Source organism: Lactuca saligna, chromosome 2 (genome assembly GCF_052625555.1).
Source record: "Lactuca saligna cultivar CGN05327 chromosome 2, ASM5262555v1, whole genome shotgun sequence".
Classification (NCBI taxonomy): Eukaryota; Viridiplantae; Streptophyta; class Magnoliopsida; order Asterales; family Asteraceae; genus Lactuca; species Lactuca saligna.
This window is the reverse complement of record NC_136418.1, coordinates 99,542,553-99,556,996: the sequence shown is the minus strand read 5'-3', so window position 1 is coordinate 99,556,996 and position 14,444 is coordinate 99,542,553. Positions and strand designations below refer to the sequence as shown.

Below are 14,444 nucleotides of genomic sequence, written 5' to 3'. Positions count from 1 at the left end.
TGATCTTAAATCTTAAATATATATTATATATATTTACACAAAATGCTCATTAATCATAATCACAATCTCACTATAAATGTAATATCAAGGAACAAATGAGAGAACCCATTTGTCCATTTTCTCTCTACTCATTACTCAAATACACGAATTACACATTTACACCTCAACGAACAAAAACAATATTAGTAAAAAACGTAAAAACACAAAGAATCCATTTATTTATGAATTAATATATTCGTGGGAAACAATGTTATTTAGCAGCTCTCTGAAATTTGCCAACACATGACGTGGCCCTAAACTTTCAACCCCAATGAAGTTTAACAACTGCTCTAAATCCTACACAGATTCACATGACATCATCATGTTAATTTAGCCCCATAATTTAAATATAAATATTAAAGAAAAAACAAAGTAAAACCTTGTTAAGTAGGAATACAGCATAAGCTGATCGTGTCGTTTCTTTCCCTTCCAAAAACAGAGGAAATTCAATCGGCTTTGTTGATGTGAATTCAGGTATAGATTCAACTAAAGGAGGAGTATAATCACATATATATGTTCTAGAAGCTCCCAATCGTATTGGATACCTCAAAGGAACTTTTATATATAACGCAAGTAATGAAACAGCCTACAAGAAAACCACTCATTTCATATGATTATACCAAAAAAACATTTTATTAAATCACGTGTTGAAATTTTGAGAGTCAAATGTTGCAATTATTTTAGGAAAGAAAGAACACGGACATGAGCAATATAACCGAGCGCAGTTGCCGAACTCAAGGCCTCCTTTTTGTCGGTTAAAAAATTCATCTTTGTAAAAGGGTGCACACTCAAATGCCCTGAAATAGTCAATGTTGCATCTAGGGATTTTTGTACATCATGTTTCCCTATCAAATTAACAAAAATATAAAATCAATAAGAAAAAAAAAATTATGACCCTTTTATAGTGATAGAAACAGAAAACACAGATTGTACTGTGTTTGACGTGCATTGGACATACTGATGTCAAAGATGCTGATAGTGACCGATAGTGATAAGTGGCATGACACATAACTGGTTATACTGCGTTTGACATTCATTGGACTCTAAGTGATGTTAAAGGAAAATTTATGAACTTAATAACGGCCGAAACAGAAACATGTTGTACCGTCCGAAACAGAAAACAAGTTGTACTGTGTTTGACATTCATTGGAATCAGACTGAAGTCAAAGGGTGACAATGATAGTAATAGTGACTGAAATAAGTGACAATGGCAATGACAGAACACAACAAGTTATACTGTGTTTGATATTGTGTTTGATATGTATTGGACTGATACCGATGGTAAAAAGGGTATATACATGATCAATTGATAATGGGAATGAGAATAAATATGAATCAAGTTGTAGGTCTCACGTGTATGCCCACACACAACTTTCACAGGATACAGCAATGAAATCTGTGACGCCATAAATTGTTGCTGCATTCTCAACAATTTCTGCAAATTCTTAAGGTGATGAGCATAACCTTTTTCTCCTCGCAATGACTTATTTGCTTCCTGAATCCAACGCCAAATTCATATTTCTTTATTGTTTTTAAATCAAGAAGAACAAAAGACAGAATTTGAATGATGAAGACATGGGGTTAATACTTAATTGATTACCTGCAATCGACTAGTAGCTACAGAGAGAGCAGAACCAACCATTAGAAGAGATCGAATCTCAGAGTTAAGTTGTTCTTCCTGTTTCTTCGTTTTCTCTCGTACAGCTTTTGATCGCATTGACATGTTTCCCATTAACAGTTTTCGAGCTTCTAATTTCTCCCGCATCTCGTCAAGCCCATTTGACCATTTCAACGATTCTGCTTCTACCTGCGCAACATTGAATCAATTTCACGATTCTGATTAACCTGATTTCACTTCGCCTTTTTTACAGTAAAATTAAAAAACCTTGATCCTAAATTCCTAATTCCTACCTGTACAAGGGAGTTGAGCTTCTCTCGGATTATGGATTTCTTCTGATTAGCTTCGTGAAGGGCGGAGGAAAGACTGGAAAGACGAGCAAGCTCTTGTTGGAAATCTTCCCATGGAATGATTTTCGATTTCTCCTCCTTGTTCTTGTTTGTTTCTTCTAGCGGTTTCTTCTTCGATTCCATCTATAGCTGCAGTAATCGATGATGATGAGAATTGAGGATCAAAAGTAGTAAATCAGTGTGAACCCACCTCATCATCTTTTTTAAGAAATTAGGGAAAATATTAGGGATTGAAGATCATCGTCATTGCTTGATTCGTTCAACGTTGAGGAATTGATAGTAGCTTCCAAGAGAAGCAACAAACTTCCCTTTGACTTATGTACGAAAATGGTGACCCCCGTGAAAAAGTTAGGCGAACCGTTCATGAACGGTGGGAAGTCCGTTTATACGAACATGAACAAAAATTATCGTTCGTTTAGTTAAATGAACGAACATGAACAATGGTCCCGTTCGTTCATTTATGTTCGTGAACGTTCGTTTATGATGTTTATTTACGTTCGTTTATGTTCGTTCGTTTAAGTTTATTTATATTCATCTATATTCAATTATTTTTTATTATATTGCTATAATATATGTTCGTTTATGTTCATATATGTTCAATTGTGTTTTATTATCTTTGTTCGTTTATGTTTGTTCGTTTATGTTCATATATGTTCAATTGTGTTTTATTATTTTTGTTCGTTTATGTTTGTTCGTTTATGTTCGTTTAGCATGTTCACGAACATAAATGAACGAACATGAACAAAGTAATTTGTTAAACGAACGAACATGAACAAGAAAATCTCGTTCGTTTATTCGTTCGTGTTCGTTTGTTGTTCGGCTAACTTAAACGAACGAACACGAACAAGACATTATTCGTGTTCGTTTGGTTCGTTTACAGCCCTATGTGGGAGTGTAGGACCTTGCTTCATATAATTTTGTTTTTCTCCACGATTTTCTATTTCAGGGGAAATTCCTTATCTTGCTAAAATGGTTAATGACTTATCAAATAATAGTTAAAAAATACATCTTAGCCAAAAATAACCGGGACGACTTAAAAGGGTAATATATTTTTCGATTTATACACATTTGGTCACTGAGTTTATTTTTGTTCACATTTACCCATTCAACTTGTTAAATTGTACACATTCAGTCTTTATGACCGGTTATTACAGGTTAACCGGTAAAAATGTCTTAATAGGGTAATATATTTCTCATTTTATACACATTTAGTCCTTAATATTTTATACACATTTAATCCTTAATTTTTTTTGTTGCAAAATAATTTATTTTTGTTTTTGTACTCATTCAATACTTATGAATGTTTTCTTTAAATTTTTCTAACATCTTACATGGAACAATCATTAACGAGGTGTTTTAGGCTTTTGATGCTTATGTCTATCGCGATCTCGACTATTTGGTTACTTAGGTCATATGTTGTTAACGTCATAACTTTTTTATACTATCTCTGATTTTAACGATCTTTCTATCTATGCGTTTATATTTTAGCTACTACAACTTTCGTTTATATTACTCTCGTTAAAAAGTAATATATTTTTTATTACGATCTTTATATCCACACATTTTTTATGAATGCATGTATGAATGTTTTTTTATAAAATCGTAAGTAAAAACATATTATTTTTTAACGGGAGTAATCTTAACAAAAGTTATAGCAGACTTAAAAAACGAACACGTAGATATAAAGATCGTTAAAATCAGATATCGTATGAAGAAGTTACGACGTTCGGAATACAAAACATAAGCCAAACCACAAGACATATGCAACCAATAAGTTGAGGCTGTGATGGGCATAAGCATCAACAGCCCCAAACACCTCATCAATGAGGGACGGACGCAGGATTTGGTAGTAGGTATTGTCGGTCAGTAGTAAGTGTTGCCGGTAAGTAGAGAAAAGAAAAAAAAATCGAAAAACATCGAAAAATTTACACTGCGTATAGAAAAAGGCAGGGGTTGTCGGTGTCACTGCGGGCACCAAAAGAGAACCATCCCTGTCATCAATGATAGTCTTATGTTAGATGTCGTGAGAAAAATCCTAAATAAATCATTCATAAGTACTGAATTTGTAGAAAAACAAAAAATGACTTATTTTGAAACTAAAAAAAAAAAAATTAAGGACTACATGTATACAAAAATATTAAGGACTAAATGTGCATAAAACGAGAAATATATTACCCTAATAGGTCATTTTTCCCGACTAACCTGGAGTAACCGGTCATAAAGACTGGATGTGTACAGTTTAACAAGTTGAAAGAGTAAATGAGGACGAAAAAAAACTCAGTGATCAAATTTGTACAAATTGAAAAATATATTACCATTTTAAGTCATTATCCCAAAATAACCCATAAAAGTGCGGTCAACGGGCATTGACTACTGTTTTGTTTGAAATCTACTATTTCGTGGTAATGGACTACTGTTTTACGGTCCGTTTATTTTTTCGTGACCCATTAGCCCAAAGTATATAATGTTTAATTTTTCAGATTAGGTTATTTTTCACTAATGTTTTGTTAGTTTGCTTACTTTTTGTTTATCTCAATGGAGCACCCGAAAAACAACTAGGTTTGTCTACTTTTCATCAAAATTTTACCCTGTTCGTGATTAAGAGTAGGTTTTGTATATGGGGTTAAGTTTTATTTGAAAAAAATCAAATAAATAAATAAATAAAACCGTAGGTTTCATACGAAACCTACGGTGTACAAGTGTCGTGTAGTGTCGACTTGTACACCTACGGTTTAGAAAGAACCGTACGTAATTTTTTTTTTTGTGTATTTATTTTTAAAATTTGATCCAACATGATCGGAATTTTATATATAGTATTATTTCATGATTTTTTTTATAAAACTAAAACAAATAGCAAAACCGTAGGGTTTTTTTTTCGGTTTTTTTCTGAAAAAAAAATTATAACCAATAAACATTTGTATATATTGTCAATTCTATGGTTTTTATTTTGAAAAAAAAAAGTCGTAGGTTTCATAAAACCTACGGTTTTATATATATATATATATATATATATATATATATATATATATATATATATATATATATATATATATATATATTCATTTTTCTTCAAAAAAAAATTGTTTCTACGGAATTTTAATGATTGTATATATGTTATGATTCCATGTTTGCATTTTATGAAAAGTATGTTATTTTCTATGTCTCGATTATAGCATACAATAGCAATGTACTATTTATCTGAAGAAGTTTTTATGTTTATAATGTGTAGCGTATTGATAAATAACATTTTGTTTTGGTTGTTTCGGGTTTGTTATAAAATATGTTATTGTCACACCTACTGCTGAAATAGACGCAACTAAGCGTCTACATTTTAGGTTTTCTAGACGTACATTATCATTTGGGCCCGAGGAGTTTTGTATTGTGTTCGGAATTTACATGGGTCGGTGTCCTAGATCAAGGATCGAATTTTCAACAATGTAAAAACACGGATACGGTGAAAATACATTTCGGTCCAGAGTCTTCCCATATCGCATGGATACTAGTTTACTTGTACAAGATTTAGAGCTCCTTATCTTGAATCAACGGTTCGATGAAATATCGACTCATGACGGTATTCGTTCCATTTTGCTAAATATTCTGAATCAAGGTTTTTTGGAAAAAGAGCTCAATGATAAAGTCACCAAGGAATTTTTGTGGGTGGTGGGGAACCTAGATGGATGGAATATGTATTTTTTAATTTAATATTTTTAATAAAATACTAATTTTTATACGTTTAACTAATATTTTTGTTTTTAAATATAGGTTATGTTGGGGGAGTTATCTATGGAGTAAAATATACCCTAAATTGTTGGGTATGTTTAAAATTTTTGAGGATCATACGTCCAAACATCCAACAAAACCTTATGTGTATACATTATCGGGTTTCGTTATTCTTTTGAAGGTATATTTAATTAATTAAAAAAATATATTTATAAATTTTTACGTATTTATTTTTTGATAATTTTATTTATTGCTAACACTTATAAAAAATATGGATATGGGAAATGCTGTGATATGACGAAATAATTTATATCAACCACTTGGGTTGTGGTGACTTGGTAAGGCATGTGGAAGATATGGTGGATAACCTATTGACCCATGTTCAAATCCTAGCACCACTCAGCCCTTGTGGCCATGGAGGTTCGCCTGCAGTGACTCCAGGGCATGAAGCAAAGCTTTATGTTTGCAGCGGGGGATTAGTCGGTGCGCGAAAGCTGGCCCGAAAACCCTCGTTAGGGAAGTTCCCTTTCCAAAAAAAAAAAAAAAATTTATATCTTAGTATTTTGCAATGGCAGGCCCGACCCAATATATGGGCGAGTTGGGCTTGGGCCCAGGGCATCAAACTAAGGGGGGCATAAATTAAGTCCACTGAGTTATTATATGTATATTACTTTGGCCCAAAAATTTAGCCTAAGAAGCCAAGAACGCAGTCGACTCGACGTCTTCCAAAGCGGGACTTCTTGAGCACCAAATAATTGAAGTTGAAGAACATTGAGAATTGGAATCGCCAAATCTGGTATCGCCCCAAGAAAAACAATAGAGATTGAGAGATTGAGGAGCCCCATTAAAGTCTAAATCGCATTGGAGAGATCGAGAATTTGTTTACCATCCTTCTACATCCGATTTCTGCTCATTATTCTCATTCTATTTCTCTTAAAACTTGCTGCTCACTTAATCGATCATCTCAAATTCTCAATAATCTCATATTATTGCGATTTCATATTTGCAAGTTGGAGTTTGATTTATGATTCCGTTAATTGTTAACCTGAAGCAAAACCACCAACGAAAGTAGAAAGCCAGAAAAGTCTTGTTGGATTTTTTTTTTATCTGATTTCACTTGAACTGATTTCGGTGAGTTTTGTACTTTTATTTTTCTTAATCTTTTTCTAATTTCTTTCTAAACCTACTGACCTTGGTTGTGGTTTGTTTAAGGATTTTGATTTTTACATGTTTAATTTCAATTATAGTTGATATCTTGATTTCTGATTTCCTTTCAACTGGTTTGGGTCTTTGGATGAGTTTGAATTGTATTAATGTGATTATATCTTCTCTCTATGCTTGATGCCAAGGGTCTGATTCCTGAGTTTTGTGTGTTATTTTTAGGAGTTGGGGTTGTATATGCTGGAGTTTAATTAAAGTAGAATGGACCTGGGAGTTTGATCAATTCCAAAGGTCCGATTTCTTATCTAGTTGTGCTTTAAATATGTTGGATTATGCTTGATTTTTGAGATATGCTTCAGGTAAAACCTTGACTTTTTGAGGTTTGCTTACAATTTCTACTAATTTCGATTTTACTTTCTGTTTGAGCTTGAAATCTTCTTCCATCAATATATCTCATATTAATATGATTTTTTTGGTTTGTTTTAGGAGGGTTTTTTTTTTTTTTTTTTTTTTTTTTTTTTTTTTTTTGCATGTTGGACTTTGAATACAATAAGAAAAAGTGTCTTTCTCCTTTGTTTGAACTTTAATTTCACCTCTGTTTAAGCTCGAAATATTGTATCTGATATTGGTATGCTTCAGATACTACTATGGTTTGCTTCTGCTATAAATTTCTAAAGTTTCTTTCGTAACTTTTTTGTTCTTGTTTCTTGTTTCTGTGATGTGAATCAGGAGGTTGATTGAACTTCTTATTTATGTATTTGTTTTTCTGTTTGATACTTCCAAATTAGTTTTTTTTTTGTTGATGACGAATTAAAAAATGTTGCATAAACCCTGTGTCTAATTTGACAAATGTCTAAGAATATGATATTAAAAGAATTGATTTATATATTGAATTACAAATTTCGCAGAAAATGTTGCCATGAAACACATACAAAGGTGCAAGTCCTTTGACATCTATTCAAATAATAGAGTTTGTAAGAAGAATAGAGTTTGTATTATTTGTTTAATTATAAAATTTATTGCATTTTTTATTTTTCAAATTTTTTATATGTAAGGGCATAAAATTCTTAACTCGCCCTGCGTAGTAAAAAGTAATGGACCGGCCCTGTGCAATGGTTTCATATTAGGATGTTGACTTCGGAGAAAGTTTGTGATTTTTCGATGCTGACCAGGACGAGGCGCATCAACCCAAAAAAAAAGATGATTGCCTCAGATGCCAAGTCCTCCACCGCACGTTATTTGTCATATATTACTAGTTTGAATTGTGAATCGTTTGAAGTCTTTTATTCTGTACGCTACAACTTAAAAAAAGATGTAAGTAAAATGGTAAAAGTAGAATCTAGTATATTAATATTTTTCAACTATTATTGATAAATCAAATAATTTATGTAGGGGGCATCTTCATTTGATCCATCCTATGGAATCAACCAATCTACCCAGTCCACCGAACAAACTCATACAGTGAGAATTAACAAAAGAACAACCCGATAAATACCGGCAAGACTTCAATATTTGGAAGAAGAAATCCGAGAAATGAAAAATAAATAGGGATTTCGAGAAGAGGATGAGTTGGAAGAATTTTTTAACAAAACTTTTGAGGTGAAATAATTAATTTTAGAAATTTACTATCAATTTTTAACAAAGTTATCAAGGTAAAATAATTAATTGTTAATTTTTCTTTGTTTTTATTAATTATTTTTTTTGATTAAATGTAAGGGAACGAGAATGTGGATGTTAATTATCAGATGCCAAGCCCAGTAGGCCAATAATTCGGTAGTACACAGATTTCAAATCGAGTAAACAAGGATGATGATGTTGATAATCAACAAGAGTTTGATTGTAGAAAACAAAAACAAATCGTGAAGGAGGTTATAATTTTTTTTGTATATTAATTTTTTTATTTTTTGAAAGTATATTAAAAAAATTAATATTTTTTTGTAGATGCGAAAATCATATACCCGGGCCTCTTATTGCAAAACCAAGTCGCCTGGTTAGGCTATTGAAACCTTCTCAATATCTTAGCTCTCCATACGTTTCGGTAAGTGTGTTAAAAGTTATATCTACTAAAATTTTATTACTATATGGATAGTTATTGACCACGTATATAATGTAGGTTCAAAATGCCCTCTGATATCATTGGGGTGCAAAGTTATTCATGATTGACTTTGTAAATGTTTGACTTTTGTAAAACCCACTTGCACGTGGAGTATTTGCCTTTTGACACATGTGTAAATGAGAGTGAGAGAGAGACATGTAATGTAACGTCTGTGTTTCTGGCTTGTCATTAATGTTGATATAATAGTCTAGGTTAACCTTTGTAACCCGTTTTGAAATAATAGAAGTGTATTATTTAAGTATTATGTATTTTGTGCTTAACTGTGTGACTTAATTGAATTAAGAATAAAAATAAGCGTCAAAATGAAATGTTAGATAAGCTCGATATCTATGGATAATGTTGTAGTAGTTAAAATGAGGTTTCCAAATATATAAAGAATGTCGAAATCCGAGTTATAACGAAGAAGTTATGATTTGTCGAAGTTTCGCGACAGAACCGACCGACGTTGAATGACGTAAAAAGTGAATTTATGTTAGAGCGATATTTAGCCCTAGTGATCTAAACGAATTTTGTAGAGTTCGTTAAACCGAGAGCGTGCATAAAAAGAATGCCCAAATCTGACTTCATATGAGAAAGTTATGATTTTTCGAAGTTTCGACTTAGCAGTATGCAGCCCGAATACTCGATTTAAGACTGAGCGGTTTTTAGCCGAAACAATCTAAACGAGAATCGAATATCTCGTTTATTGTAGTGAAGCGATGAAAAGATAGACGAAAACAGACGTCGGATGAAGAAGTTATGAATTTATAACGGAGTTTTCTTGTCCCGACCTACTAAAAATAAATAATAAAAATAAATTCAAAATTAGCCGACAGAGTCTAAACGAAAGTTGTAGAGCGTAGTCTCACCTACGCGGGAATATAAAGAACGTCAAAAACGGAGTTCGTATGAGGAAGATATGAATTTTTGAAGGTTATTAAATAATTTCGATGTTCAATATAATTATAAAATATCCGATATTATCCAAGGGGGGGGGGGGGGGGGGGGGGGGAGTCAGCGGTCTTATCCCCATTATGCCCAACGTAAATCTATTTACGCCCAGCGTAAATCATGAATCCATCCCCTATAAAAGGGATGCGAGACTGCCTTATTTCTCTGCTTATTTCTTCCCTTTCTCTCGCGTTTTTGCATCGTTTTTCGTGCAAGAAATATCCCGAACCCTGGTATTAATCCCGAGCCCCGAAGCAAGTCCTGAAGCCCCGAAGATCCCGAGAAGTGATATTTCCTAGCCGAAGCTCTGCCCGCGAGGAGCCCGGTTGTTGTGAAGATCTTCCAAATCTACCAAAGAATACTACTTCTTCGGTAGATCATCTTCTGATCAAGTGAGTGTGTAGTTGCTTTCTTCTAACGCATAATTATGAAGTATTTTATATAAAATACGTGTTATGTGTATATTTTTTTGTTATAAGTGTGAATGTATATTCATTTTCTTCTCTCTCATAGATCTGATTTATTCTCTATGAAATACGTGTTATGTGTGTGTGTCTCATCTGTTATGTGGACTATGTATTGATTGAACATGCTATACTGGTTTTAAATTATGTATAAAAATATATATTTTTATCTACTAATATGTTCGGTAGAACATGGGTAGATAGTTGATGTGTGATAAACAGATGAGAGACCTCGATGTTGTTGATGTTGACCTAGTCATCTAGCGGAGTATGGATGACGACCACGGACTCTTTCTAGACAGTCCAGTGGAACGCTAGCAGGTTCATAACCTGTAGGTGTTGTGAACGATGTGTTCACCGGTGTACTCTATCCCCCTCATGGTTTCCTTTAGGATATCTATTGTTGAGGAAACCCCTTATCAGTAATGTCCGTCCCGATGAAAATCCTAGATTAGGTCCCTTGAGATAGATGTTGTTTTAGGGACATAAAGTGAGGATAACGGGAATGAGTAATCGTGTTATTGTTGGTTGGTGAAATTAAATATAATTATTTATTGTGGGTTGAAAACCCTATATACTCACCAGGCTCCTAAGCCTGACCCACTCAGTTTATTCGTATTACAGGTAGTGGCGTGTCACACCCCCGGAACCAGACGGCGGAAACGTCCGAAGGCTCTTGTGACTTAAATTGAATACCATCTGTAACAGCCCGGAATTTCAGGTATTGCTTTAAAACTATTTTTGGGGCATTTTTAGGAGGGGACTCGGCGAGTTGGTGCCTGACTCGCCGAGTAGGACCACGGACTTGGTCGCAGATTCGCAACTGGACTCGACGAGTCCATTAGGGACTCGGTGAGTCGACGCTGTTCAGCAGAAACCCTAGCCGTTTGATTCTGGATCGTATATAACGTCTTTAGGGCCGTCATTGCTCGTCTTTTGGCCGATTGAGGATAACCTAAACGTCTGTGAGCATCTGGAGCAGGAGTGAAGACTAGTGGAAACTTGAAGGATTTGTTAGACAAGAAGAGGAAGGGTTTAGCTAAAGGAACAGCAAGAGAATCACGTTCTGAGGATTGGGGACACAGAAAGTGCATCAATCAGGTAATATCTCGGATTTTGTTCTTCTGTGATTGATGTGTAAATGGAGTTAGGGTTTATAGAACCCATTTGATGATTAGATGGATTATTATGTTGTTACCCAAGTGTTTATACCCCCGTAATAGGATGTTTAGAGGTCCAGTTAGTCCCACGAGTGTGTATTTCGGGATCATACGTGTTTCAGGAAGCAGTTGATCGACTGCATGGCATGGACTCGCCGAGTCGGATGAGCAGACTCGGCGAGTAGCTTGAAGATTCACTGGGACTCGCCGAGTTGTTCTTCAGACTCGGCGAGTGGAGTCGGGGTGGCCCCGCGATTCTTCCACGTGGACCTCGTCGAGTCAAGAGAGATACTCGACGAGTAGAAAGGAGAACAACAGGGAAAATTGGGGTGGACGTCTAGACTCGCCGAGTCGCCTTTGCACTCGACGAGTCCGGTCAAGTTGACCGTTGACCAGAGTTGACCTGCATGTAATTTCGTAGGGTCAGTTGTCTTGTTTGATAAGATTATTAATAAGGGTATATGGTATTATAGGGAGACTGCAGATCGGCGGACCGAGTGCGAGTGGTTTCAAGAGTTTATAGTTTACATACTACGAGGTGAGTCTTCTCACTATACTGTACCCGGAAGGGTTTGACTGTGTGACCGGAAGGTCGGATATGTTATGTGTTTTATATATGCTATAATTGAAAGGAATAGTGGCTATGCATGCTATGTATGTTTCTATGGGCCGGAAGGCAATGTATTATGTGACAGGAAGGTCAGGTATGATATATGATGTATGTGATATATGTGTTAGAGTAAATGTATTATGTGTTATATATGTTTATGGGCCGGAAGGCAATCATGTTATGGGCCGGAAGGCAATTATCTTATGGGCCGGAAGGCAATTATCTTATGGGCCGGAAGGCATTGTACTGTGGACCGGAAGGTCCGGGCCTGGAAAGGCGTATATGTGTAAGTGGTATACTGGGGAACTCACTAAGCATTTATGCTTACAAGTTGTTATGTATGTGTTTCAGGTACTAGCGAGGACCGTGGGAAGGCGCCGGCATGATGCATACACACTGCTGCTATTTGAGATCTTGGGGATTTTACATATGTATTTGGTTTGAAACATGAAATAAACATTATTGGTTGAATGAACCCACTTTATTTAAAATGAAAAATTTATTTGAAAATTTGCGTTGTTACACCATCACAATGAATATACATGAATCATAACATAAATCATCACCATGCATTAAAATAATACAACTGATATTGTTTACATCCAGTACTTTGTTTTAAACATTACAAATTCATAACATAATTGTCTGGTAGATATCATAAGCAAAACACCTTGACATTACTTGGTACTTATTCTTCAGTTTACCTGTTACCTGAGAATACAAGTTAATTTTAAAAAACGCCAACATATGAGATGTTGGTGAGTTCATAAGCAATGTTGTGATAAAATGATTTGGTGTAGTTTGTAAAACCCAGAAAATCCGATATTTTCTGAAAAGATCATTGTTTATAAAAAGTGTGAAGATCCGTAAGTATAAGCTTGTTGATTTTTAAAACATGTATAAATGTTGAACTTTAGTATTAATCGCGCAAGTGAAGATGTTGAACTTCCCAGGAAAACCCGATGTTTTCCCAATACATAAAATACAGTGATTTCTCAATTGTTATACCGTCACGACAAATGATTTTGTTTACTCGGGTGGCGTTGGATTAATTTGGGTTGTGAGTTGTTATACCCACACATTAGCAAATGACTAGTTTATAACTACAGTTTTCGAACGATCCTTAAATGCGTCGCCCGTTACTAATCACTTAATCCACAACCATGATTACTCTTGCTTAACGCCCTGAATCTGTTTACCTTGATTACTCGTAAGCCTAACAAACGAGGAAAAGGGGAGTACAAAGTCTCGTTATTTCCGTGAGTTATTTTAGGCTGTCGAGAATGCGAAAGGCACGTTGGCCCAACTCGCATTTGATTTCTTGACTTCACTAGCAATACTAATGGGCCACTAGGGGCCAATAGCACATCAGAGCCATTGAAAGTCCTTTTACATGAAATCGGGTCATAGGAGGCCCAATAGCACATAAGCATTCACTTTGGGCCCACAGATCGTGTTAATGGGCTAGCAAGGCCCTACAAGCATGATTTGAAACTTCCAAGCCCAAAGTTTGTAAGTTTGCTCATCGTACTTATCGTGTATTTATTTAGATGGTTTGTTCAACGCTTGTTGTTTTGTATTGATTCGAGACCGAATCACTTCGTTTGTAACGATATTTGTTGTTGAAAGTATATTTGTTTTTCGTTTCGTCGGTAGTTGTGGATCTTGTATTTTGTATTAATGAATTAATTTGTTTAAAAGGGGGATTGGACCTTTTCAATACCCTTCTTTTATAAAAATAACACTTTTGGTCCTTTTATATAAAAGAATTTCATTTTTAGTCCTTAAAACATTTTCTTGATACTTTTGTATCATTTATTTGATGAAAACACATTTTTAACCCAAAATTTATTTTGTTGACAGCTTCAGCCCTTCCATAATGATGATTCTCGGTTAGGACCCCATTTTTCACAACTTTTACAGTTTTGGCCCAAAATCTAAAAACTTTACATTTTTGGTCCTTTTTGATAGTGAAAGCATTTTTGACTCTTAAAATGACATTTTTATGCTAATTACTCCCTTTTTTACAGAAAATTTCATTTCAGCCCCTAAAATTTATCATTTTTCGCATTTTGAGGCTTATTGGGCCGAAAAGCCCAAAATTAGCTCGTTAAGCTAAAAATTTACATTAAGTCCCTTGAAAATTTTATTATTCAAAAAAATGATTATAGAAACTGTTTTGACACTTTTGACCCTGAAGAAACCGTGACTTGTCGATTTGTAACCCAAGTTTTGTATTTTGACAATTTAAGCCCAAAAATGGGTTTTATGTTAGA

General features: G+C 34.5%; 1 protein-coding gene and 1 long non-coding RNA gene across 6 annotated transcripts; one reads left to right on the top strand and one right to left on the bottom strand.

Annotated features, from left to right (window-relative positions):
- On the bottom strand, positions 1–2,349 carry LOC145031247 (vacuolar protein sorting 38-like). The gene is made up of 7 exons (XM_078979765.1): positions 2,198–2,349; positions 1,951–2,136; positions 1,640–1,846; positions 1,393–1,534; positions 742–884; positions 419–625; positions 1–336 (listed from the first exon to the last, which is right to left on the bottom strand). Exons 2-7 carry the CDS (start codon positions 2,128–2,130, stop codon positions 220–222), a joined length of 996 nt encoding a protein of 331 aa, XP_078835891.1. The 5' UTR covers positions 2,131–2,136; positions 2,198–2,349; the 3' UTR covers positions 1–219.
- A 4,062-nt stretch (positions 2,350–6,411) lies between these two features.
- Positions 6,412–9,252, top strand: LOC145031245 (uncharacterized). Of its 5 annotated transcripts, none has more exons than XR_013676910.1 (7): positions 6,412–6,858; positions 7,111–7,179; positions 8,061–8,202; positions 8,281–8,487; positions 8,605–8,756; positions 8,830–8,926; positions 9,002–9,252. It is a non-coding gene; the product is annotated as an uncharacterized LOC145031245 (long non-coding RNA). The 5 variants fall into 5 exon arrangements; XR_013676909.1 differs by having other exon boundaries at positions 8,016–8,202; XR_013676908.1 differs by having other exon boundaries at positions 7,974–8,202.
- The last annotated feature ends 5,192 nt before the right edge of the window (positions 9,253–14,444 follow it).